This window comes from Accipiter gentilis, chromosome 9, assembly GCF_929443795.1.
Source record: "Accipiter gentilis chromosome 9, bAccGen1.1, whole genome shotgun sequence".
In the NCBI taxonomy this organism is placed as follows: Eukaryota; Metazoa; Chordata; class Aves; order Accipitriformes; family Accipitridae; genus Astur; species Astur gentilis.
This window is the reverse complement of record NC_064888.1, coordinates 35036558-35063735: the sequence shown is the minus strand read 5'-3', so window position 1 is coordinate 35063735 and position 27178 is coordinate 35036558. Positions and strand designations below refer to the sequence as shown.

Here is a 27178-nt window from a genome sequence, read left to right as displayed (position 1 = left end):
TTTCACCAATGCCACATGTTAAGTTCGAAGAGGGAGTAAAGATATTTGGCTGTCTTACAGATAGAAAATAATGCCATATTGTAGATTGTGAGCTGGCACTGCAGCTAGACCATATGTGCCACTACCAAATAAGGGCCCAATCCTGCAGAACACTTAGCAACTTGCACAGTTTCAATGCCCCATGCAATCTGTCCCTTAGTCTTTATTGGGCTGAAGACAAAACAACACCAGAAATCCAAGGTCTCCCTCACACAGTGTTCTACATTACAATTCATATCCCTACTCTAAAGGCACTTTCACTACAAAGGATAAAGTCCTCAGGCAGGTATATTTGTGAGCCCTGAATGAAATTCTAGTGAAAATAATCAGATGTATCAAGTCACTGGCAGAAAAAAAAATAAATACTTCTAGTATCACAGGAAAAAAATCACAGAGTGAGTGAAAACTAAGCTATGAAGCATGATGTGATACCTCCAGTTCTCTATTAGATGTTGTCTGTGAGTAAATACAACTGGAAAATTTTTATTTGATTTACGCACCTCAAGGAAGAAGTTGACCAGGTATGGATCCTGTTTCAGCTTTGCACATACTATACAGAGAAACTGAATTTCCTCATTTTCTGTTGGCGTTGCCAGAACTTCACCACACAGCCTGATTAATTTCTGTCACATAAAGAAAAGGGAACAATTAAGACAGAGAATAAGTTATAGCTTTTTCTAGGAATGATGGACTGCGTTCTTTTTTTATACACATACTACAATGATGTATGATTATTGACTTGAACATTTGCTCTAGATTTAGATTGCTGTGAACAAGATTTCTTTATTACTTATGACTTGCATTGCAGTGGCAGTTCAAGGCTCTAATCATCAATACATTAAAACTGATATTGCATTTGAGCAGTTTCTTTAACTCGCTTGACAATGGAAGAATTAAAGATACCATTAGCTACAGCAGAATAAGTGAAACTTGCCATGCCAAAACATAGTTTACTGAAAATTTGAACAGTACCTGCACTGGCCTGTGCACATTTATGTGGGGAAGAAGAGGTTGCCGTATTCTTCCAAGAAGTTTTGTGTAAAAAGCCAAAACTTGCTGTTTCATTCCTGGAGGACACTGAAACAAAAACAGATGAACAATAACAAAAACATAACAAATGCGGAGAGAAACATAGATGCAAATTTGTCACTCAAAATGGCTAATTAAACAGTGATAATTTATCCAAAAGTATTTTTTTTTAAAAAATCATCATCTGTTAACATACTACTTTTATCGATATTAACAGAGATCAACAAAAAATGTTGCATCTCATTACTATTTTCTTTTTCAAATTATTCATACTTTCAGTTAATTGCTCTAGTGCAGACTTCCACTAATCTTTCCAGCAAATACTCCCTATCAATACAGTGATAAAGGGAAATTAACTCTGAATTAATTGGCTGCAGGTCATCTGCCTTTTACAGTACTGTGCCATGAAGTCCAGCAATTCAGTGAGTCAGTACTTGTAAATATACGATGATAAACCATAAACATCTTAATGTCTACAAAAGGTTTTTTAAATTCATGAGCAATTAACCTTAGACAGATAAAGCCCTTATAAATGCACAGATGTTCCAGGACAAGAGAAAGCTGTTGTTTTCCCTGAGATTCAGCAGAATGTAAATCACAAACATCTGTGGAACAGCCAAACCCTTGTCCTACCATCCCCTCATGCATCATGCCACATGAAAGTGCTTTCCTATCTCTGTGAGATCCGATGGCTTGTGGTCCTTGTTTCTAGCTAAATCCCCCCTGACTCTAATGTGTTCTACCATGTTAATAAATGCTGTTATTTCATAGGTTAATTTTAACCCACATCATTTCCCTCATCTGGCTCACTGCACAGGTGAATGGAGCATGGGTGGCAACAGCCAGGAATGACAACTGCCTAAGCTGGTTCTCCTTCCAAGGTAATTATGCCTAGATTATTAATCCCCAATTATCACTGAGTTGTCAAGCAATCCATTGAAAAGAATGGCAAAATGTGTACCGTCAGGGTGCATCTACAATAATAAGTCTAAGTGACTGCTGTGAAAGGATATTGTTCTTTTTGCAACAGATCTTTGCAACATCTTGCAAGCATGAACTGTGTGTTTACTTCAGATGTATCAACTCGCAGGTGACGAAGTATAAAGACAGGCTGTATAGGAATTGCTTGTACAGGCGTATTTGCATAAGTGCAAAATGACTTCTCTCAATTCTTAGAAACATACTACTAATTACCTGCTTCACATATGTCACCATTTCATCTTGGTTTCTTGACAAAGTTTACAGATTACTGAATGAGCTGTATTTCTGAGCAAGTATTTTCAATACATCAAGTATCTTAGCCTGATCATAGGACAGCTGTTACAGTAACAGAAATTGTAGAGCTCTGGTCCTTCCAGAGCAAGGAACATCCCAGGCTCAGACAGCTGGTACCCTACATTGTCTATATATGTAAAATCAAGTAGATTAAAAACTCATTACAACATGTCAAAGACTGACTGAGAATGAAACCAGGGAGAGTTCCATTTATCTTTGAACACAATACACCATACTTTCCGAACTGCATCTGCATCATGATACAAAAAGTTCTAGCACAAGGGCTGCCAAGTTAATTCCCCCCATGATCTATCCAACCCCATACATTTCAGCTCGTATGTCTGCCAAGAGAGATAGCAACAAGAATGCACCAAGACTATGAAGCTGATTTCACAGGTGCCACAAAGCAGACATGAGAAGAACCAACATTACCAAGGGCTGCATTCTTACCAAAGACTCGGACGTGAAAGCTGTCTGGGGATCAGCTTAAATTAATGCTTTCTGACATGGTAGTCTTTCTGAGCAATAACTCATCACATTCAGAAAAATTACACAAAATTTGTATTTAATACAGCACTTTTCACCCAAGAAACTCCCAACACTTAACAAAGGACAGAGAGGGATAATTTGATCTTGTAGAAGCCAGAAAAATTCCAGACTGAACAAAAGTGTTTCTACTTCCAGCTTCACAGTCAATATTATTAGAGTGGTAAGTAACAAATCTCAGGATTCTGCCTTAGCATCTCACTGGTTGTCTGACTTTGATCACACTTGTAAAAGACTGTTATTTGTAATATGTTGGTAACATAAGCAAACAGCTATTTGCTAGAGTTCAGTGTCCCACACTACCACCTACTGTAGAACTTCAGTCCTGATTACAATTAGGAGCTCACACAAAAGATAATCTGCTCTGCTGAGAAGTACATACATCAGCTTTTCCTAGTGTGTAGAGTGTCTCCAAAATCTTGTGATGTAGCAAATACTCCATACACGGTCCTGTTTCGCCTGATTCCCTCTCATTTTCTTCTTGAACTAGAATATCCAACATCTGTTCCAGGTGAGAAGGAATGTTGGTATCAGTCACAGGAGCTTTGTCATCTAAATAGAAGAGATGTGCAATTAAGATTGATTAAAATATTGTCCTCTTTTTTCTTAAGTTCAGTTCCAAATTTAAGATTTACAAACATGACCACTCAGTTAAAGAATCTTATATATAGTATGTAAGTTTTTTAACATGTCTTAAATCACATCTTCAGAACCGTATATGGAAATGTAAACTGGAATATGCATTAGGCAGATATCTAACCTTGCAATGGGGAAAAGGTGAAATGCCAAATTTCAAAACATGCATTAATTACAGTCAAAAAGGAAAACTTTTACACCCAGAAACCAAGCTTAGGGAAAGAAAGGTTCAACTCTCAATCTTCCAGTTAGTATCCAGTGTGTCTTGATAACTTCCTCTTTGACATAGTATTCCAAAATCTACAAACAGCCTCTAACATCAGCTTAATTTGCAGCTGATCAGTTCCTTTACAAACTAGACAACTAAATAAATGGTTTTTCTAATGATAACAACAAAGAAAACACAAACTCTGTGCTGTTTATTCTTCAAAAGTTTTTAGATTTGTCTTTTATACTTTCTGCATTAAGACAGCATTCTGTCAAACTTTATGAAAGAAAGGGTAAGACTCTGATTTCATTATACTAAAGTCATGAAAATGCTGTTGATTATGCCACTGGCAGCGGGAGCTGGCATTAATGTGTTGTAAAGCACATCCACACGTGCAGATCTTCCTTTTTATTTTTTTCAGCTAAATTCTCCTTGAACAACTATCCCACGAGGGAAATGGTTACTACTTCTTATGCAATAACCTAAAAATAACTGTCACTTGCATGCAAATGGCAACAAGATCACAAAGGAAAGCTGCCATGTCAGAGTGGTTTTGGTCTCTACCACAACCTCCAGTTAGCCTAGAGTGTTTTACTTGAATTTCCTAGGCATAATTCTGCTCCCACTGCAGAGGACAGAAATATATCCACTGAGTGGAAACTTGTTTTTCACAAGACTTTAGAAAGTCTGGGAGAGAGGTCAGCTTTAATTCTGCACCACATAATCACAGGTATCAGTTTTCCCCTACCACCCTATCATTTCTACCTTAGGAAACATCACATAGCGTTCCAAAAGATGGGTATTTAGAACCAAGGGTCAAGTTTCAGCTTGTAAGAGTAAATATTTATATAAACAAGATCACCAGTCCCAGACACAAACACAGATTCAATAGCTACTCTAGCAGAAATGCAGAACTACTAAGCTTGAGGAAAGCATGGTAACATTTGCTTTTAAAACTTAATAGTTTAATAACTAGGACCAAAAAAAAAAAAAAAATTAAATGTCGCATAACTGTTGTAGGAAATCAGGGAAAAGTTTAAGAAAAAGCAGCTACAGCCATATTTCATCAGAATACCCATTTTTTAGAAGAGCAGAATAAGGTCTGGATAAGTTTTAATAAAATGTGTTCTAAATCTGCTCACAAATTCACTTTTCAGAGCTATGTTATCAACATACCTTTCAGGGAGACAAGATACTAAAGAAAAAATACCTAATGCTGAGCATACAGAATTCATATATGTCTGGTAAAATCTATGAACGCAAGATTTCTTCTGTTAAAATCTTGGAAAGAAAAAGAAAATCCCTGATGCAAAACAATAAAAAGGTTAACAGCAGGGACTACATTTCTGTAGCTGTCTGTTTAGATTAAACAGAATATGTGAAGAGAGAAATTGGGTTGGACGTGAAAAGGTAAAATTCTCTACATGGTACTCAGGAAAGGAGACCTTCCCTCAATCGTTTTTCATGCCTAGTTTTTTAAGGGATGAATGGAGGTATACAATATTTTTAATTACTAGTTATTATTGTTTGTATTTTGATGAAAGACATGACTCATTTTAGTATTTCTTAATCTTTACTTATTGACGACACTGAAATTGGGAATTCTAGTTTTTACAATAAAGAAAAAAAACCCAGAATGTTTTCTTTTACCTGATGTCTCTATGTAGTAATGGGTGATTGCTTTCCAGTGGTAAACAAAATCTTCTTGTAATGGAAGGGAAGGTGCGAGCTAAGCAGAAAAAAACCCAACAAACAAAAACCAGTTAGGAATGAAATAAACATATTTCCTCAGAGATTAAATTGAATTTTATCTTATACTTGGAAGTAAACTGCTGCAGACTAGTGGTGCAATTCTTACTCTCCGTGCTCTTTTACCTTTAACAAGGACTACATACATGATTCACAGCATGAGCCCCACGTCAAACTGCCTAGCTTGTGAACATCAGTGATAATCTCTGTGATGTCTCTGTGACCAGACAATCTATTTGACGCAACAAAAGCAACTGTTCATGCAGCAAAGCAACATCAGAAATGTAGGTTTGAATTGTTTAGATCTCAGAGTTTTGTCCTGTAGGAAAAAATCGTGTTCTTTTACATCTGCTTTGACCCCATCTTCCCTTTCTGTACACTCTGTTCTCCTTTCTCCCTCTGCTCCCTTAAAAATACCAATTAGCTGCTTCATACAGTTTTTGCCATGCCTTTTTTCCCTGTTAACCACAACTATTAAAAGATCTTTGTTTCTTTTTTTTTTTTTTTTTGCATATCAGGCCCATCCCCAGAGCTTGACAGGTTGCCTTTTTTTTTTTTTTTTTTTTACAAATACATTTCTTATTTCATTTCTGAAAGAAAAGGAAGTTTCTTTTCTGGAGGAATTTGGGATGGCCAGTTGGGCATGTCTGGCATCTAGGAATAACATGCTGCAAGAACAAAACACAGCCTTCCACCCATTGAACCTCAGTATTGCTCCTTCCTCACTGAGCTTGAACCTGTGCCAGGGCTCAGTCACCCTCACAGTGAAAATGTTTTCCCCCCAGAAGCTACAAATACCACATTTGAGATTAGTAACTCTGAATTTCTCTAGTGTCTCCTTGTAGGGCCTGAAAAGTGCTGAGTTGCCTCAGTTCTTGGACAAACAGAAGCACAGGGCTCAGATAACTATACTCTTCACTGGGTAGTGTTGGTCTCTTTGAAAAAGCCTTGGAAGTTTTCTACATCAGTCTCGTCTCTTTGTGGAGAGAATGACACTTAAATTTATCTTGGTAAAGACGTAAAGCCCAGTATATGAACAGCATGCCCTGCCATGATAAGGAAGTGGAATGCTAATCGTTAATGACCCTTTGCACACAGGACTTTGAAATGCAAGACTTTAAAAAAGTAGTAGTGCTTGGTAACTATCTATGCCTGCATCCTGCATGTGTGGAAATGTGCCCTCACAAATGGCTACTAGGAAATCAAACTGACATCACTTATCCATTCCCTGAGAGTCTGTGGACTCATTAAGTCTTCTATATTTCCATGCTCAACACTGAGAGTAGCACTTTAGCACACCAGCTACCACAGAACAAATATCAGGACACTGCACGCTGGACAAAACTAGTTTATTTTACTATCAAATTTACGAGGTTATTGAAATTCAGAAGAGTAACTGAACAAACTGAAGACTGAGCATATATTTTGTATCATGCTTCGTATGTCACACTTGCTGCTGTAGATGTGTATTTCAAACAACGTAAAGGTAATTCTGAATCTTCCCGTAATAAAACTACACCGAAAACTCAACTCTGTCTGATGAATAGCACAGAGACCACTTTTGAGGAATGCCAGGCCTTTCAGACCACTCTATTTCCAAAGTAACACATGATAGATAACATTAAAGATTTATCCTTGACTGATGTGATTTTCCTCTCCACTTCTTCTAGCCTATCTGCCTCGAGATGAATTTAGTGCCTCTGAGCAGTGCCAGGAAAAGGATTTCACTTCTCAGCACTGTCAATAATTTATCCACCACGGGAGAGAACTGTAGATACAGACATTCTCCCTCCCAACACACGCCTCCAGGGACTCCTCTCAGAGGTGAAAAGGTAATTCAGGGACAGGTCTTACACTTTTTAATTAAACTGCTCAGTGATTTCACAGAGTCTTCTCTGATTGAGGACTCCAATACAGAGGTACCAAACAGAGATACCATTAGCATGTGTGTGCACCTGCGCATGTGTACATGCGTGCTTATTGGGAATATACGATCAACCTTGCCACCAACTGGACCTGATGACACGGAGCTGTGGGAGCTTCGCCTGCATTGAGCTACCAGACTCAGCCACTCCCAACCATATAGAAAAAATTGTACGTCTTTACTTGTTCAGCTAAAGTAAGCCCACCCCCAAATTCCTCTTCCCACCACAGACAGACCTAGTATAAATCTGCTTTTTACAGCACAGCTATTCCAGGGAATATTTAACAGAGAAGTAGCTCCAGCAATGCTATGTACTATTCTGAGAGAAGTGTTTTGCTGACAAAAAATGAAAAAAAAACCCCAACTCTCTTAACTTAGTTATTGAGACACAAAATCAAGGTAAAGCCCAAGACCAAGACACCAGCTTATACACAAAGAAAGCCCAGCACTGGAAAGCATTAGAAAAATGTAAGCTCCCAAACACTTGGTTGGCATGCTTTAACCCTACTAGGACAGGTAATTCTAGGATGAAATTGTAGTTTCTATTTTAGGATGAATTATTAGCTACCAGCTGAGATGAAATATATGTTACAGTTGCCAATCTGAATAATCACTCTTTTGTAAAAGTACACATACTTGTACAAAGATTCTGAAGCAAAACAAAAGTCATTGTGAAGGCTATTAATTCCTCCCATTTGTCTAATTTGAAGGAATTACCTTAAAGTACAGTTATTTCTCACAGTTATATTAATTCATTTTGATGTAATTACATTTGTTCTTACTAATTTTGAGCTATCGATTCCTAATCTCAAAGTGAAGTTCTCCTCCTTTGGGGGAAAAAAACCAGTGTCTTAAAGACTGCAGTGTAGGTGTTGGTATATCAAATAGCCAAAACTCACTGAACACTACTAAAAACCAGCAGCCATTTGAGCAGACATTGATCAGCTCTTCCATCTGGTCCCCAACTCCAGCAGTCGAGCTTCCTGGGAGTGAGCGAGTCAGTGTTCTCATTTACAAGCTAAACTTAACACATGCTGCCTTATCATTCTGGTGATGATTCGTTACTAATGATTGAACCCCACTCCTTCCAGGAAAAGTGCTGTTCTCAGGAGAACTACAGGTCTTTGACCAGAACTATAGTCTGCTCGTCATAAAATCTGTCCAAAATACAATTCCATATAGTTTTCAAAAGTATATAGAATTTGTGTTTAGGAAAAAAACCCCAAAACATCAAGAGCAAGGAAACCTATAAATATTCAGAATTAAACAGCAATTCCTTCATGCATGTAAAAATCATTGTCATACTTTTTCCTGTATGCTTTTCAGAAGTGCAATTCAATACTGAAAAGAATGGAAACAACGGAAGCTGGTGATATCCCTCAATATCTTTCGGACAAGTTCACAAAGTAAAGAAAACACTGTATAAAGGAATAACAGGTACTGTCTGGTCAGATGCCAGAGTAAAAAAGCAAGCAGAAACTGGGTCAAAGAGAAACAAAGGGGAAGTACATGCACACTTCCCTGACTGAAACAAGGAAAACCACTGCAGTCACTCAATGTTTTTCTTCCTTCTTACTACTTCACTAATATGAATGCTTGCCCTGAGGGAAAATCTGAAAAAGGACTAATGCTTGAGGTTTATTTTATTTCTTCAGTTGATGAATGCACAGAGTTTATAACAGTCACCGCTTTCATATATAAAAATTAAGACTGCATATGCTTAGAAGCCATGCATTAAATTTTGTCATCATGATTTGTTAATAGCAGCACAACATTAAAACAATCAGTAATATGAGGTCATTACATCAAATCAAGTGGGTTCAAGAAGAATAAATCTTGTTCTGAGTAGTTATGCAGTTAATGATTTTGGAGCAGTACCTGTAGCAAGTGACTCAGTTTCTTTCAAAGCTCAGTTTCACCTCAAAACATGAACGGAAAAGAAGCTACTTAAAAGCATGTTAAGGTACCAGTGTAAGAGATACAGTGGAATAACAGGTTGGCAGAGAGGGGTCCCAAAATTGTGCAGCAGACACCAAAATCTAAATTCACTCCCAGATATTGAGAGAGATACAAATAATCTTGTTGGACAGCAAATTGCAAAATTCAAAACAACCAAAATCGTATTTTTCCTGCTCACAGTACACAGCTCAAAAACATCTTTTTGAGTTGATTATTAAGATGAAACATCTCCTGAAAGCCCAAATCAACCACAAACAAAAGTCCTTTGAACACTGAGCGACCACTTCACAGACAAGCTATTTTGTCTAGGGAAATGTGAGTGAAGAGCACAAGATAAGAGAAAAAAAAAAGTCTAACTTGCTGCTTTGTTATTGTACACTACATTTTGTATGTTGTTGAGAATGCAGCACTCCTGGTATACATTTGGGATAAACGTATGCATAGCAAAGAGAAAACACCTTGGGGACAAGCCATATATAAACTGTCACAGATTCATTAATATTAACCCCATAAAGCAACAACACTTCTATTCTGCCCTGAGGTAAGGTAACAGAACAAAGACTGCAGTCCCCTCCACCATTCTCACCAACCCACCCAACCCAATTTAAGGATGCTCCGTCGGGATGATACCACAGTGGTGCTTGCTCATCTGGATGCTGCAGAGAAATCCAGAAAGAGCAAAAATATCTAAAATACTGGCAGGATTGACATATGATAAGAGGTGGCAAAAATTAGGATTCAGTTGTAATGAAAATGAGGAATATGATTTCACACACCTGGACAATTCAGGCAGAAGAGATTGAAAGTTTTGAGTTATTCAAGGTAAGAAAAGGTCTTAATGAAAAGCAGCTGGTCCCTTATGTTTGCCTCATCATGGTTGTGTCATGAAGGCAGGCAATTAAAGAGAGGTACACTCAAACAAGTGAAAGGCAAACACTCCTATGTGGATTAGACTGTCAACCTTTGGAACTCCTCATCGTAGTTCAGAGAGATGGCATACTGAGGGTAAAATAACAACGATTACCTAATAACATGGGAACTCTTACTACTTAAATGCATATATCTAAAGTCGGCAGGCCTGCAGGCCCTGAGGCAGGACAGGAGCATTATATAACTGATGTGCAGGAGAAACGACAGGGGAGAAGGGCTACCCGAACATTTCTGATTTAAAGTAGTCCTACCAATGAAAGCTAAGCCTAGGCACTTCAAGTGTATTTGAGTGCCCAGCTCAGCTGAAAACTGTTCAGCTGCAACTGAATTCCTTCGGGAGGCAGGCACCCAAATGAGAATTTATATCTTAGTTACTAGTTCTGTTGCTGATATTCAGGGCTGAAACAGTCCACTTGAGGCTGCACAAGCTATACTTGCTCTGCAGCAATAACAGCAAGTAAAAATGATGCTCTGAATTCTCTAGGTTCTGAAAACAGCAAGCAGCATCAGGGTGGACTTATATTTAGGATTTACACCAGTTTTCATTTTCAGGGTAGCAAGGCTAAGTAGCCCACATACTTTAATAAAAGAGAGAATGAAACAATGACTTAAAGTCACATATAGCCCCAAAACTGGTTAAAAGTTTCTATTTCTCAGTTCTGCCTTTGAATTAAGGGGTCAAACTTCTTAGATAGAGTAAGAAACATTTTTAATATCCCCTTGCTTTTGTGATTCTGTGTTTCATTCCTAGCATGTGGTGCTCGGTATTTGTCACAACCCTGTAAATGCAATTTAGTGCAGTATTTATTATCAGGAGAACCATCACAGTGGTGTTAGCAGGATGAGGCAATTCTAAAAGGGACACCAGAGCTGAGCAAGGGCATATAGCATGTTGTTTGATAGCCGTCACTTGCAAAATGATGTTATCAATGTGTTTCCGGTTTGTTTGGTTGGTTTTTTTTAAATTAAAAAAGATCGCCTAGTCCCTACTACCTCTACCTTTCCCCTTTTACGTTCAACTCTGTCATTTTTCCTAGTTCTTTATGGATCTCAAATAAATGCAGTTCTTCTTATTTATTTTTTGTACACAGCAGTAATGTAAACGTTCTTCTAGGAATAACTTTTATTAGCTATCTTGAATCAGTAGACCAGAAAGGATAACTTCTCCTCCACTCCTGTATCTCTCAGTCATCCGCCCTTATTCAAAATGTGGCACAGCTTACCACAACAAGATTTCTTTAGTCAGGCAGCCACTAATTTCTGTTTATCCTCCAATGAAAGCACTGTCTATTGAAGGCATTCATATGTGGTCATAGAGAGTTTTCAATTAAGCCGTTTCATCATTATTTAAAACATTCCTTTTCAATTGCCACTCTACGAGTAAAAGAGCAAAATAGGTACCTGCAATTATTTAATACATGTTTAACTTTAAAACCCCAATAGTCCTGCTAAAGATTGCAGAACTAAAGGCACACATAAAGGCAAGCATATGCTTAATGTTTAAGTATTTGCAGCATCAAGGTACACACATTAATGCACAAAGGGTGCCCCTCACAGGAGGTAGGATTTAGCGTGCAGGCTCTTTTTTCAACCATTTGAACCGTTTCCTTCAACACTTTCTGCCTTCACTTCCAGCAGTATTTCACTGCCAGTTTTTAGCACCTCTCTTCCAACTCGGCCTCGTCGGTATCTTGGCTGACTGAGAAAGGTGCTGAAAGCCAGAGACATTACTACCAGGACCCCACCTCACCGAAAAGCAAACAAAAAGAAACCGGGTAGACAGTGGAGTCCTGGTAAGCAGGCAGCTGGACGCGGCCTACAGAAATGGCAGCTTGGGCAACAGGCCCTGCTGCTTTCCTCTCCCCACCGCGGCGATGGGCACCGATGTGCGACTCTCCACGGCGAAACCCAACCGAACACACACAGCCCCGGGTCCCCCCGGCCTCCCCCTCCACCCCACCCAGTTAACACAGAAACCGGGGACCGAAACGGCGGTTTGGAGGTGACAGCATTCACACAAAAGCACCGGAGACAGCGACTGTTGTCCGCTGGCCACGACCAGAAGAAATATCCTGAAGACTTTTTCCTGAATTCACCATCGTTCTCATCTGTTTCGCGGAGAGCAGCCGAGCCGGGCCGGGCCGGGCCGGGCAAGGGCCGCCCTCACGCCCGGCGCCGGGGCCTACCGGGAAAGCACGTTACCGGCGGTGTCAGCCCGCGGGCTGCTCCCGCTGGCCGAGGGGGCTGTGCTGCGCCCTCCGCGGAGCCCCGGGCACCAGCCGCTCCCTCCTCTCCCGCCATCTCCGGCTCTCGACAGCCCTCGCCCTCCGCCTCCCTTCCCCGCGGCAGGGGCGAGCCGGGATCGGCAGGGCGGCGGCGGCGGCGGCTGCCGGCGGATACGCCGGCTCGGCCGGGGCCCCTCGCCGCCAGCCCTGCCGCGGCAGCAGGCCCCGGGGGTCGGCGGCGGGGAAGGGTCGCCGCGCTCAGGCAGCGGGCCGAGCCTCTCCCCCCCCCCCGCCCCGCGCCGCGCCGCGCCGCTCCTCCCCGCGGGGCCCGCTCGGCGCCTAGGCCCGGCTCGCATCCCCGGCGCGGCGTAGCCGGGCCCGCCGGCGGCCTTACCGCCTCCACGGCGTGCTGCAGGATGGAGGTGAACTTGGAGAACATCCTGTCCCGCGACTGGAGCAGCCGCTGCCGGGAGGACCGCGAGAGCTCCTCGATCCGCCGCCGCCGCTCCAGGGTGAGGGCTGCATGCGGGGGCTTGGCCGCGGGGATCGGGCGGGCGGGCGGGCGGCCGCCGGCTTTTGCCTCTCGCTGCCGGGCGGACACCGTGGCACTGACACCGCCGGGCTGCGGCGCCGGCTGCCGAGGCGCCGGGTGTCCGCCCCGGCGCGGCCTGCAGGGGCCGCCACCCCCCGCACGCAGCCAGCCGCGCCGCGGGGAGGCCCGGCCCGGCCCGGCCCGGCCCGGTCCGGTCCGCTTGGCCCGGGGCGGCGTGGCCCGGGTCCCCCGGGCCTGGGCGGCCGAGAGTGCCGACCTGCTGCCGGGGCGGGGGCGCCGCTGGCCGTGCCCCTGGCATTGTCGATCGAACCGGGCCGCTTGTACCGGGCCTGCCCAGGGCAGCGACCCTCTACCGGCCCCCAGGGTGCGGGCGGTGTGGGACACCGCCGGGGGTGGGAGCGGGCAGCGGGCTCGGCGTGCCCCGGGCCGGCCCTCCGCCTCTGCGGCCAACTGCCGGGCAGGGAGGTGAGGGGGAAAGGGGAGCCCACCACCGCTGTCACCGTGCCCAGAGGCCTGCCGTCAGCCTCCGACAAAGGTCTCCGGGTCTACCCGTCCCGCTCGGCTTCCTGAGGGCCGGGAGACAGCCGCCTTCACCCGCCCCTGCCAGCATGGAGCATAAGGAGAGGGCCTGGCCAGGGTGGCCGAAGGCCCGGCTTGCTGTCTGCTGGGACGGTTGGGATCTGTCACTGTCTGCAGGGACTGTGAGGTCCTCGGGGAAACAGTGAAGTAAATGCCTGGTTCTCCACAAAGCAGCGTAAGGGTGGTAAGCTCAGAAAAGTCAGTGACATCTTGTTGCTGCTGGGTGAGAGGCTGGTGGGGCTGGTGGCGTGGGCCTGGCCGATGGCGGTCCTTCCAGGGCTTGTGGAGTACCACAGCACGAGAGGGCTTGTCGCAGTGCACGTCTTACCTGTTTCACTGCTGTTTTTTCCCCCCAGAGCTTTGGAGGAGACAAAGAGGGCTTTATTTCACCTCCAAACCAAAACCTTCAGAGGGAAAGGTCATCCCTGGCGTTTTCCCCTGCCACAGGAAAAGCAGAGGTAAGGTGGGGTGATCAGAGGTTATACGTGTAGGCAGTGGGCGGTGTGAGACGTTTTGGGCACAGCTACAGTTCATGGGATAGTGTGGGGGCTCTGGGCAAATGGAAGCTGGGGGACAGGGTTGATTTGGCACTGGGGGAGCGGAGGGAAATGTTGGGAAGGTGACAGACCAGTATGGGACAGGGAACAGAAACTGTAGTACCAAATGGAGAAAAAACTTTCTCAGTAATATTTGGAGAGGAACACCAATTTCCTCGTATGCTAGGAGCAGGCAGAGAGAGGCGAATCAAAAGACAGGACAAAACTACTATTTAACTGCTGTGTTTTAAATTGCGTCATCTGGGAAGTCTGACGATGAGTGTTGATCTTGTGGTGAAGTCTTACTAATGATTCTGCTGGACTGATTGTTGTTACTACCTCCATGCTTTGCAGGCATGGAGAGCCATAGTCCAAGTACTGTATGGAAGTAAATACTAGTTGTATGTGGACACCTTTGCTGAAGTGGCTAAGGAGCAGAGCTAGCTATTTCCTTCTCAAAATCCAGACGTATCAAATAACCGACATTTAAGAGGTAATTATGTTTTTACAAAAATCTGCTTATTGTGGGTTTGTTAAGTTATATTCTATAGATGTTCTTAAGAAATGTAAGTTTTCTGTGTGGGTAGTCATGTGATGAAACACACGTACCATCTCTGCATTCAGGTAATTATTAACTGGATGGATGCTGCATTTGGAAGGTGCCCATCTTCTATGATTTAACATCAAAGGTTCTATTAGACTTTTAAAATGTGCTCTAGGAGGCAAACTCTTCTTCAGATGAATCTAAGTGGTGTCTACTATAGTTTTGCAATACATTCAGATTATTATTATTTCTTATGTATATTTTTATATGTAAATACTTATATCTATTTTTATTTATATTAGTATTTTTATTTTATAAGTACAGTTCAGGAGCTACATCCAGCCTGCTTATATGGTTTGTATTGCAGGTTTGTATTGCTTTCATTAAAAAAAAGAAAAAACAAATGACAAGTTGTAGGTTTGAATACAAACATGTTGTCAGCAAGTGGGCTGAGTAGTGGTACAGCTTTTCTCCCATTAACGTGAGGGTGTTCACCATGTTAATGGGGACCTTCCCATTCTCTCACCATAGATACCGTTTTGGAGCCTGCATCGTTTCTGAAGAAAATGTGGATTTAAGGCACACGTGCTTGATTAAGGTGTCTAAGAGAACATGGTAATTTAAAATGCTCTTTGCAATCCATTTGTTTTTGCAAAAATGTCTTTTGGGTGAGCCTGGGCTTTCCCATCTCTTGAGTAGCAGAATGAATAAAGAAACAGTAAGGTATCATGAAGATATAAAAGGAGACAGTTTTATAACAGTGAGAGTATTCCTAAGCGTACTTCACCATTTATGAAATCATAAGTCACCTCTTCACAGATGGTTAGGTAGAGCTTTTCTAATGCTTGAGGGCCTCATTATTCTAAGAATGCCTGATGTATATAAAAACCATTTTTTTAAACAGAACATTTCATTGTGGTTGGAATTCAGATTTTGGTTGCAAAAGTGACTTCTTATTAGGACTCCTCAATGAAATGCCTTGCAGCAAAGGAAACAAAGAAAAATATCACAATTATGTGATTATCCCTAAGCCTGTTAAACAAATTGAGTCTCTGCAAATAAACCTGCTTTCACTTACCAATATATTGAGCTTGAATTTGTAGCCATACTGCAGAATCCAGTCTGTGGTGCATATACGTGTTGCACACTGTAGATTGGGGGGGGTTATTTTCTTTTAAAGTAGTCTCAGACTTCTCAAGTATATGGAGTTATTTCTCACTGCTGGGAATATTAGATAAAGTACTGGCAGACCAGTAGTAATGCAAGTCACTGGAAGCTTACGGAAAAATTATTTCACCAGTGTCAGTGCAAAAGAACTCAGCTGAGGTTACATTCTGTTTGGATACTTCTTGTTCTCATTGGAGATGATTCAACCAGAGATGACTCAGTTACGTACAGGCTACCAATGTCATGTCATATGCAACAATACATCTTCACCTGCTCATGCCTGAGGTTTCCCCTGAAAAACCACGAGTATTACTACTTAATACTCTTGAGAGCAGAGCTCTGCTGGTTTTGGGGTTTGTAGTTCTTTGGCAAGGTAGTTCTTTTTTTGGGTGGCACATGCAGTGAGTTAGTGTTTTGCTTGAATGTGAGTTAAGACACAGCTTGAAAGTGAGGCTCTTTTAATTGATAGGGCTTTTGGGAACTAATCTTTCTCCTTCTGCCAAATTAAATTGTCTAGATTAAATCAATTTAAATGGAGTGAGACAGTGAGATAATGTGCTAGCCTTTCTCTCTGAAAATCTCTCTGTCTCTGCTATTTAGATTGATGGCACCAGGCCAGTCTCTAATGGATGTATTTGTCTACATTACAGAAGAACTTCCTGCAGTCTGGACTTTTCCTTCAGAGAGGTTGAGGATTTGGAAGGTACATTTTTGTACCCCAGGATGAAAACATGCTAGTAGATATGCATAATATCTGTTTATGTTCTGCGCAGGAATTTATTGTGATTATAATAACCAGATTGACATCTATGTTTTCAGTGACTACTTGGATGAAATAAAGAATGAAGTGTTAGCAGCTCAACATGATCTCTGCTTTTGAGGAGGGCTAAAGAGATGTTTAAAATCATCTTCTCATTCCAGGCTTTATTACAGAAAGCAAGCATTCTGTGCATTGGATACCAAACAGCATAGTGTGACTGAAGTCCAAACTATGCTTCTCCCAAGTTTAATCAGTGTCTTGTATTTAGTGTCATACGTGCTTCTGTTTGCTGTCATTTTCCATCATGAATTTTCTGGTTGTCTGTGCTCTCAGCTGCATGCAATACCTCCCTCTTGCTGATTCGCTAGTAGCACCATGTAATCAGCTCATGCAGTATTTCTTTAAATCCCATTTTCAGGCATTTCCTGGTCTGTGCATCCTGCTCCATGACTACACGTCTACTCCTGCTCTAGAGACATTCATTTGTCTTCTGATGGGTTACAAACTTCCTAGTCATTAACCTATTGTCTAATTACTGACCTGTCACATCTGCAAGTGTCTTTTTACTCCATCACTCATTGCTACTGTGGAAGACACAATACTGGCCTGGATGAACAAATATGCATGCCCAGTAGGCTATTATTCCTTATGTACCTACCTCAGTTGCACTGTCTGTACTACCCTGCTTTAGCTTACATAATGGGTTGTAAAGGAGACCACACGGAGGTCAGAAGTATATGTTGTCAGTGAAATGAGACATTTATTTTCCAAACACATCATTCTTTCCTCAAATATTTCTACTCCACTGGAAGTGTTATAATCCCGGCTTTCCTCTATGAGTAAATATATGAATGTTCAGCCATACGGTATCTGCAATTGTTAGCATGTAATAAATTATTGAAACCAGATAAAATACTCTCAAATATGATCTGTTAGAGCGTGGCCAATTTCACTGAAGTCTGCAGGTTATCAGGACCACAGGTTTACTTGTTCTTGTGGTAGTGGAAGCTGGAGCAAAGAGATTAAGGATGAACTTCTGGGTTTATGCTATATTGCAACTGTAATGACTGCAAGAGTCTTGAGTGTGGTATGAATAGACATAAAACTGGATTTTTGCCCCAAAATACTGGAAAAAAATAATTGAGTGGTCCATCTGCTATAAATTGGTTCCCTCAATCATTTGTCTGTATACTTGCAGAGAGGGAAGTCTAGCAACCAGAATCTGCATGTATTTCTGGGGAGAATTTAGTTGCTTAGCCTGGACCCTACTAAGAGATTTCCAAGTAATTTTCAGATCGGCTGTGTTGTTTGTTTGCTAATGCATAATAAGATTTCATTGTTACTTACATCGTTGGATTTAGGGCTATAATCTGTTAATCCCTAAAATGTCATCAGATAATCTGTTTAATCATAAGCAAAAGCTGATCTTGATAGTCAATATGAGTTATGCAGAATAGTTCAGGCAATACTACTATGCAAGTATAGAAACTTTCAGCAGATCTGTTTTGCATTAGTCTACAATTAAAAGTAGGTTTTTGTTGGGGTTTCAACTCAGATATCTTTGTCCTGAGGCATAATTGAAATCTTTCATGGAGTCTGATACTACATTTTGGCATTGTAAAATGTCTTAATTTTGAAGCAAGTGTCTCCAAATATTTATGATGCGAGGTACTCAGTAGTGGCTTCACGATTAATTTTAAATTATTGATAGCACGATTATCTAGAAAGGCCCAAATACTAGTGTCACAACGCTCTCCAGTGTTCACTATCCATAGAGTTACATGACAAAAGTCCAGTGGTGGTGTTCAATATTTTGTTAGACTTAGAAGGCAGCCAGTAACTCCTGTGAGTTCCGTTCATGGCTTCTTGGTAGGAACCTGCTCTTACCAGCAGAGGGCACAGGTGACCTGGTTTAATCTGTGGGACACACATAAGCAAGATTCAGAGAGAATCCCCCATAGCTAATTTGGGGGGGAGGGGAAATAACCCTATGTATCCTGTGTAGAAAGAATTAGTATACCAACTAGTAACGTTACCTCTGGGCTTAACTGCTGCGTGATACTTGGCTTGTAAAAGCTTTGGTTGCTACACATGACAGCCCATCATCTTAGCAGTTCACTTGTCCCACTTGGTTCTCAAATGATGTTATTTGAAGCTACAGGACTGGTTTGAGTTTATGAAGACATTGGCTTAGCCCTGTGGCTATCACATTCCACATGATATTTGCATCTTTGCAACAACTAAACCCCAATGAATTTAGGAAGGGTCTTGTATTCAAAGACTGGCCCTTCCTGACAACTAACTGAATTCTTGTGTGGTTCCCAAAGAGGTGAGAGTGACCATGTACATCACCATTGCATTATCTTACCTGTAGGTGAGGGCAGAGGGAGTCATCTGAACACTTCCCATGCTCAGAAGCTGTCCTCTGAGCCAAACTGCATTTCCAGAAAAAGAATGTACAACTTGATCCTTCGTAATTCTTTCTGAGTCATCAGCCCTGTAGGAACGAGTGTCTGCACTTGGATGAAGCCTTTAAGGAACTGACCCGGAGGCACTACTGACAGCAAGCAAAGAAAATTAAGTCTGTAGTAGACCCAGGGTCATCTAGAAATGTTTCTATTGCTCGTCCCTGTTCTTTTGCCGCAGGCTGTTTTGGACTAGTTTGACATTCAGTTATAAAATGCTGAAGTAAGCAGACCTGTGTTTGTAATATGCCTAATATAATGGAACCTGTTCCTGACTAGGTCTTGGAATGGTGCTGTAATGCACTTTCTTTGATTTCTGCCTGGCAGCTCATGTGCCAAGCGAAGTATTTCCACCCATTTAGTTTCTCTGGTTTTATGTTCAGAAGCTGTTATCCCCCGCCTCTGGGTCTCCCAGGAATTCCCAGGTGGTGTCACATTGAGCTGTTATTCATACCTGGGGTGCTTGATTGCTGCATCAGACGTGCAGTCTGCATTTCCTTCTTCCTCTCTAGCAGTAACAACCAGGCAGCAGAAAGCCAATAGTTATATTTGGCATTACATGTACAGCATACGTTGAAATTCTGTGTTCAGACATAGAAATCTTGTACTAACATTAATCGGTTTCCATGAGCTGTTGCAAAACAGTTCATCCCAGTGCTAGATCATAGCCCGCAGAGGGCAGCCTGACCTCGTGTTTTACTCCAGCAATGTGCTTAACTGGAGAATTCAGTCATCTGCTGGCATCTATCAGTGTGACTTGCTGTGGAATAAACAACTGAATGTTGTGGAGAATTAGCATCAGCCCTAAACTCAAACAGATTCAAAAGTGGACTGAAAAAAATAATCGTGTGACTAAATTAAACCTTCTATGTTGTTTTTTTTTAACTTACTGAAAGAAAAAATTGCAGGAGAAAACTCAGCTAGACCTGAGCTTTAAATATCTCGCATGTGCAACAGATAAGTTTATTGGTAGATGTCAACAAGCAAGAGAAAGAAAATATCCAGAATATGTGTACCTGAATGTACTGGGCAAGACTGACAGGAGAAGAAAAGTGTCATGGTTTAACCCCAGCCAGCAACCAAGTCCCACGCAGCCGCTCGCTCACTCCCTTACAGTGGGATGTGGGAGAGAATCAGAAGGGTAAAACTGAGAAAACTCCTGGGCTGAGATAAAGACAGTTTAATAGGTAAAGCAAAAGCCATGCACGCAAGCAAAGCAAACCAAGGAATCCATTCAGCACTTCCCATGGGCAGGCAGGTGTTTGGCCATCTCCAGGAAAGCAGGGCTCCAGCACGCCTAACGGTGACTTGGGAGGACAAACGCCATCACTTCCTCCTTCTTCCCCCAGCTGTATATGCTGAGCATGACATCGTATGTATGGAATATCCCTTGGGTCAGCTGGGGTCAGCTGTCCCGGCTGTGTCCCCTCCCAACTTCTTGTGCCCCCCCAGCCTCCTCGCTGGTGGGGTGAGAAGCAGAAAAGGCCTTGGCTCTGGGTCAGCACTGCTCAGCAGTAATGAAAACATCCCTGTCTTGCCAATGCTGTTTTCAGCAGAAATCCAAAACATAGCCCCATATCAACTACTATGAAGAAATTAACTCTATCCCAGCCAAAACCAGCACAAAAATGTTTTTCTTTTTTTCCAAATCTCTTCAGCAATCTTTCAAGATTCGCATTACTGTTACTGTGACTGTAAGACTGTGCCTTTGGCTGGTTGGCCCATGTTCTTTCCCAACTGTGTCTACACGCAGGCATGTGCCTTAGCTCTAAAACTGATCACTGCCAGGTTTGGGATGAGGGGTTGCTATCTTGACTTAGTACGATTAAGGATCAAGGCATTCAGTTCCTGAAAAAGAGCCAGTACTTTGTGTCTCTCAAATCAAACTGTGTCCACCAGCTAATTAAGGAATGATCTTGATATGCTGTGAAGGGAGGCCTGTCCACTTGTATACTTCTCAGCCAGAGGGCCCTGCAATACAGTGTTTGGAAGAGAAAATACATGTAAAGCAAATAGCATTTGAGCAATTAAGACAGCCTCAACAATGTGTGAATTCCAGGAGTATGGAGAGAAACCTAAGTATCTCTTATGATCAAATGTCAAATTACTCACTGATGTGCTTTCACATTGATTTAGATAATTAATTTCTTTGGCCCCAAACTTTCCACCGCACATAAGCATGGCTGTTCACAGCAGAATGTATACTCTTCTGAGAGTCTGGCTGATTGTAATTGCAACTACAGGTGAATTTTTGCTTCTGATTCCTAAAACTTTCTCCATGTATCAGAGTGCTGAGAGATTTTGACTCTGTTTTATTTAGAATATTCTTTGCTATTCTTGCCATGTTATTCATAAACACCTTTGCTAATGCGAACTTTGACCAAGGAAGTATCTGTCATGTTCTACATCGATAGCATGATGTAAAAGTTACTCTGTGTAAAAATGCTTGTACATTTAACCAACTCTGATTGCATAATTTAATTCAGTTTGGCCACAGCAAATTCTTCAGGGTAAAGGGTAAAGTAGGGCACACAGTGAGGTAATGCCCTTACTTGATGCAGATCTAAAAACTCTGGTTTATAATTAACAACAAAGGCAGTTTGTGGGATTGTCTCTGTATCTCCTGAAGGCACGCACTGAATACAAAACTAGAAGAAAAAAGATTTTGGAGTCGAGATTCGCAGCTCTTATTCATGGTATATACTTCATATGTGAGCTTGTGAGAACCTGATGCAAAACCTGATTAAGTTTCTGACTCTGAGCTCTTTGTTGGGATCTTCCTGCTAAGGATACATACATAGGGGTGATGCTGAAGTTCTTCAGCAGTAAATGCTGGCCAACATTTTGCTGATCTTTCCAAACCTGACTCACAGAAATGAATTTGTCATTTTGGCCCTTGTGTCCAAATTTCCCACAGATAGGTTAGCCATTTTGATGCAAGAACAATATAGACTGCATATTAACAACCTTATTTGGGGGCTTTTCCTTAGCTGCCAGGATTGCCAATATTTCTTGGTTATATAAACCCTATAGCATTCATGTGATAGCATGATCTTACATAATCCATGTAAAAATGTTTGGGTTCTTGAGTCCAATAGTCAGTACTGACTTAGGATAATGTAAGTTCAATGTAATATTTTTTTCCATAAAAGTGCATATACCACGAGCAGTATGGAGGGTTGAATAACATGCAGAGGATTAAGAAAACTGGTTCATGCAGTGAAAAAAATAAGGAGGATGACTTCAGGATTTGTCTCACTCAGGGGAACTTTCTAACTTTTTGAGGGTTTTTTTCTCTTTTTTTTTGTTTGATGGTTAAGTCTCTGTGTATATGTGGGGTATTTGGGGAAAAAAAAACTTCAGTAAAGCATTTCTGTTAATATTTGCTGTGAGTAATTTGGAGCTCAATTCTCCTTTGAAAGATACATGGGATCTTTTCTCAAAACACATTAGTGGGAGCTGCCCTTGAAGCTCACTGAAATCAGTGAAAGGCCATGTATATATGTGAATATGCTCTCCATTACTGACTAATTGCAGATTCTAGTAAGAGTCTTATATTGAAAGTGAGAGAGCTGTCTTGCTTTCATGTCATTCATGCCACAGAGAAGTATTTATTGTGAGCTTATTAAAATTCTGATTAAATCATAAGACTTAGTAATGCTGTTGATTTTGTTCCTTTCTAGTGTGACTGCTATAGGTCTGATTTCCCTAAGAAAGGAGCCAGTGGAGTTATGGTGGAACACGTGGTAAAAACTTGTAGAAACATCCTGTAGTTTCCATCATTCTTCAGCATCCCAGTATCAGTTCAGAGAAGTAAGTTAAATAGATTGTCCAGGACTGTCCTGGCCATCCTTGCCATTTGCCTTGCCCACAGAAGTTGTTCTTTGAAGCCTACTTCTGTAAGAATTTGTCTTTTGTTCCAAAACCCCCCTAACTTTTATCACAATGATCTAATTTCAAGAGGACACATACTGCATTGTGCAAAGATGGGTATGTTCTGACTGATGAATTATCTGCATCAGGCAAAGATGTAATGCTGACTTCTACCTGCTTTTTCATCCATCATTCTCCCCTGATTTTCATGGGGGAAAAAAAAAAGATTTACATAGAACTGATAGAATCTCAATTATTTTTAAAACTACTGTCCTACTTTTGTAGGTGATAAGCTGGTTCAAAAGTGATGAGGGACAAACAATGATATTATAAACCTCATTTTCCCTAGAATTGATGCTAAAAATATCAATAGTTTATTTCTTTTTGAGGGGGTGGGGAGAGGGCAGGGTGAAGGGCAGGGACTGTAGGAACTGGTACCAGCAAATTGTTGGAAAGCCAAAGCACAAAACTCGCAGTATATTACAAAGATGGTACAGTGTCTGATGTTAGGTGTCTGAGTCTTGGTCCAAAAGCTACTGAAAAGCAAAGGGAGAGATTCTCACCCATGTTGCTGTGCAGATCATGATTGGGGCAATGTATTGGCTGTAAGACTTCAGTAACAATTAATGTTTTCACATTTCAAACTTAAAGGTTAGCTGGACATTATCATTCTTTTTGAGAGTTTTCTGTTTGTCTAAATCCAGTTTACTTAACAGAAGGAAAAATGAATTTTCTTTTATATATTCACACAGTGGCTAAGTGACAGCAAGGTATGCTGCACAGAGAATATAGTCCAATATTTCGGATACTTTTCTGCAAAGATGCAGGTTCTATTCTTTGCTCTGACATACGTTTTCTCTGTGACCTTGGACAACATACTTAGCTCCTCAGGGGCATTTAGGCATCTGAAAATACTAATAGGGGATTTGAAAACACCTATTGTTTGTTAAAATATATTAATCTGTTTGGGCACCCCTAAAAAATCCCAAGGTGCCTGTTTGCATCTCTTAAAGCCTGAAAACCTTTAAAAAATGTTGACCTTAGTGGATCTTTTTACACTGTCTAACTTGAGTTAGAAGCCTAGGCTGTCTGTACAGTCAATAAGAGAATGTAGGAGGTAGGATCCTGCTTCCCAGCTGACTAATTCAGAAGCCTCAGGTAGATGCCTGAAATAAAACAATGTCAATCACTGCTCCTTAATGGACTTCTAAAGTAGTCAGGAAATGGCTCAGTCAATCAAACAGCTGAACAGCTTGCTGCTTCTTGAAAGGATCATCTCTTTTCCCTCTGATGGTTCCTCCTCACCCCTTCCTGGCTGTGCAGTTCTGCATTTGCCTTCTGTCAGCTCCAGTTTTTATCTGAGCTTTTGCTTGCTTTCTGTATCCTTCCATATCCTTACCTGGCAGAAAACTAGCCCAGTGCAAGGAAGTGAGCAATTCTTAGGTAATTATTAAGCTAAAGCAGTTCCCTGGGGGTCAAACCAGTGGTAAGGGTGCTGCAGTGAGGGAAGCAGGAGCAGATGGGTTGGAGTAAGAGAAGAGGGAGCACGTAGGAGAGTATGTGACCACCCCTTGCAGAAGCAGCAGTGGACTCTTGGGTTAGCTTGTCCATCTTCTCTGACTCAACATCTCTTATCCAAGTATCTGAGGCCTTCATCAGTAAAACAGAAATCATGGTCTCTCACTTCTCTGTACCTCCCCTTTCCACCCTCTTCAGCTTCCTTCCACATTTCCTAGATATTGGCAGGATCTGAGACAGCAACTACAGGAGCTGATTCAGCTGCACACATGCAGATTGCCTGACTGGTACTTGCGGCTGATGAAGACGTGCCCTTCAGAACTGGTAACTGTTGAGTTCCCACTGCAGCTTTTCTCCTTCATTTTAATTTCTCTTCTTAAGTGCTAATTGCTACAAAACTTGTAAGGATGTAGAACTTTTTCTGAATTACACCTTTTATTCAGCTTGAATTGAAATTCTCCATATCCAAATCTGAAAATTCTTTGAGGGGACTTGATGGACAGGCAGGAAAATAAAACTCTTATCAGCCTCAATTCCTTTGGAAACCCAGCTAAAAAGCTCTTTTTAATGAGTGCTGTATCTGATCCATTTTAGCATTCTCTGACCAACATGTCAGTTGAACTTCTCTGCCTTAGAGACTTTACACAGTGGATGGAATAAACTCTTTGTGTTCTATAGAAACCCCAGTTACAAATGCCTTTCCCTTCCTATTTCCTAGCAGTATAAAGAAAGGAAGTTCTTCATTAAAAAGTTAATTTCTGCATGTTCCCGAACCTTCTTTTTAAAGCCATCTATTAAGTATGACACAGGAGAACCCTTGATGGTGCTAGTCAGAAACTCGCTGAGGAAGTGCATAGGAAATTACTCAAAAATACAAAATGCTGTCATACTACATTGACTGAGAAAAACCTTGGCTCTTTTGGACAAGAAGGAAAACTTGAGTTGTTTGCAAATGGAAAATTCTACTCATTTCAGAAAAGAAGACAGGGAAAGGAACTGTTTTTCAAGTGGATATCGGATCACCAACTAAGGATAATGCCATAGGAGTGTGGAAGGAGAAGAACAACTTGAGATTTATTTCATTCCTGCTGCAGGATTCAGAAACATTTGCAGCAGGCAAGAAAACAGAATGACATAAAGAGAATGATTGAATTAAGGTGTGGGGGACACTGGGGTAATCCATGGCAAATAGAGCTGGATACGACTAAAAGTCGTTGCTGCGTGTGAGCACGAACACAAATTCAGACAAACAGCCAGATGTGCCGGTTCATTTTTTGTGCATATATCACCCGATGAGAAGGCATGCGTGTGCTGTCCATTCTGCTGCTGCTTCCATGCTTTCTTACACATATGTGCTCCCTACTCAGTTGGCGTGATGGGGAAGGTGAGCGGCATAAAAGCACTGCCAGTGGGTTGGTCTGATAGAGCCGATACGCTGGCTAGGCTGCACTGTCAAACGGCAGTGGGAATGTACGATACGTCTGTTACTAGCATCCATTTCTGTTCTGTGGACACACTGAGATGCAATCTTCGCCACCTCTCTTAGATACAAAGATTTTGGTAATCGGGTTTTTTTGATTGAAAAAACGTGTAGGCTTCTTGCTAGTATGGAGGTGTATAGTGTATGGTAGCGCAGAGTGGAGGAGTGTGATTCAGTTTCTCCCATCGTTTAGTTTGCATGCTGGCTCCTCACCGAACATCACAGACTGCGCTGTTTCTTAGTTGATAGTTGCCCATTCTGAAATTGATAAGACTCTGCTCTAATGTTTTAGTTTCACTACTCTGATGTGGTCTTTGAACCTGTTATTCTTGACAAACTAGCGTGTCGTTTTGCGTAACTCTTGCCAGCCTCTAATGAACTGGTGGCACAGGGGTTTTCTTTCTAGTGTGGCTTGGGAGTATTTGGCTTTATTAGATGGGCGGCTGGGCTCCCGTGGGGAGGGGTGTCCACGAGATACCGATCTTGTTCTTCGGTGCTTTGCAGTTGGTTGCTCGCTGCTTTTATTAAGGTGCCAGGAGGAAGCCGAGTACTCTTTTCTGCATGTTAACGCCAAGACTGTTTTGCAGACAACATCGCTCTGATATTTACGTTTATATACTATTTACATACAGATACGCAGGTGCATAGCTGCTGTGCTCCGCTGCTGTTCGGTGGGTGAGTTTCAAGTTGTGCCACGGACTTCAGTGTCGGGTGGTAACCGAGCTGAACCGCTGTCGAACAGCCCCGACAGCGATTTTAGCAGAAGACCCGTCTACCCAGCGCTCGAACGAGCAGAAGGTCTGCCGGTGCTTTTCCTCGCGTCGCTGTTGCGGCCGGCGTGACTCTCCCCGAGCGCCTCGCCGCGCCACGACGCTCGCCGTGCAACACCCCGCCCGTGACATTTTCCCCCAGCGGCCGGTATCGCCTTATTCCCCTGCCCGCTCCCCCCGGCGCCGCTCCCAGCCCCTCGGTCACGCCTCACCGGAGCCGCTGCGGCCGCGGCCCCTCCGCCAGCCCTGCCCCCGCCCCGGCACACACGGACACACGCACGGACACGGACACGGACACGGGCACGGACACCCGCGCGGGCTCGCACACGCACCGCAGGGCGCGCAGGGAGGGAACGCGGCGGCGGCGGCGGCGGCGCGGACCCGCCCGGCCCGGCCCGGCCCAGCCCAGCGCC

General features: G+C 42.4%; 1 protein-coding gene and 1 long non-coding RNA gene across 6 annotated transcripts in view; one reads left to right on the top strand and one right to left on the bottom strand.

Moving 5' to 3' along the window:
- Nucleotides 1-13015, bottom strand: part of FHIP2A (FHF complex subunit HOOK interacting protein 2A) — a 36232-nt gene extending 23217 nt beyond the window's left edge. The window contains exons 1-5 of the mRNA XM_049811313.1: nucleotides 12915-13015; nucleotides 5384-5462; nucleotides 3272-3441; nucleotides 1012-1116; nucleotides 540-662 (exon numbers count right to left, since the gene is read on the bottom strand). Of these exons, the coding sequence (XP_049667270.1) occupies nucleotides 540-662; nucleotides 1012-1116; nucleotides 3272-3441; nucleotides 5384-5462; nucleotides 12915-12959 (522 nt within the window). The 5' untranslated portion in view covers nucleotides 12960-13015. The remainder of the gene's footprint in view (nucleotides 1-539; nucleotides 663-1011; nucleotides 1117-3271; nucleotides 3442-5383; nucleotides 5463-12914) is intronic.
- On the top strand, nucleotides 12950-17572 carry LOC126043244 (uncharacterized). 5 transcript variants are annotated; one of them, XR_007507367.1, is made up of 5 exons: nucleotides 13285-13836; nucleotides 14009-14110; nucleotides 14543-14681; nucleotides 15264-15347; nucleotides 16550-17572. It is a non-coding gene; the product is annotated as an uncharacterized LOC126043244 (long non-coding RNA). The 5 variants fall into 5 exon arrangements; XR_007507365.1 differs by having other exon boundaries at nucleotides 16500-17572; XR_007507368.1 differs by having other exon boundaries at nucleotides 15264-16602; nucleotides 16719-17572.
- Nucleotides 17573-27178: the final 9606 nt, after the last annotated feature.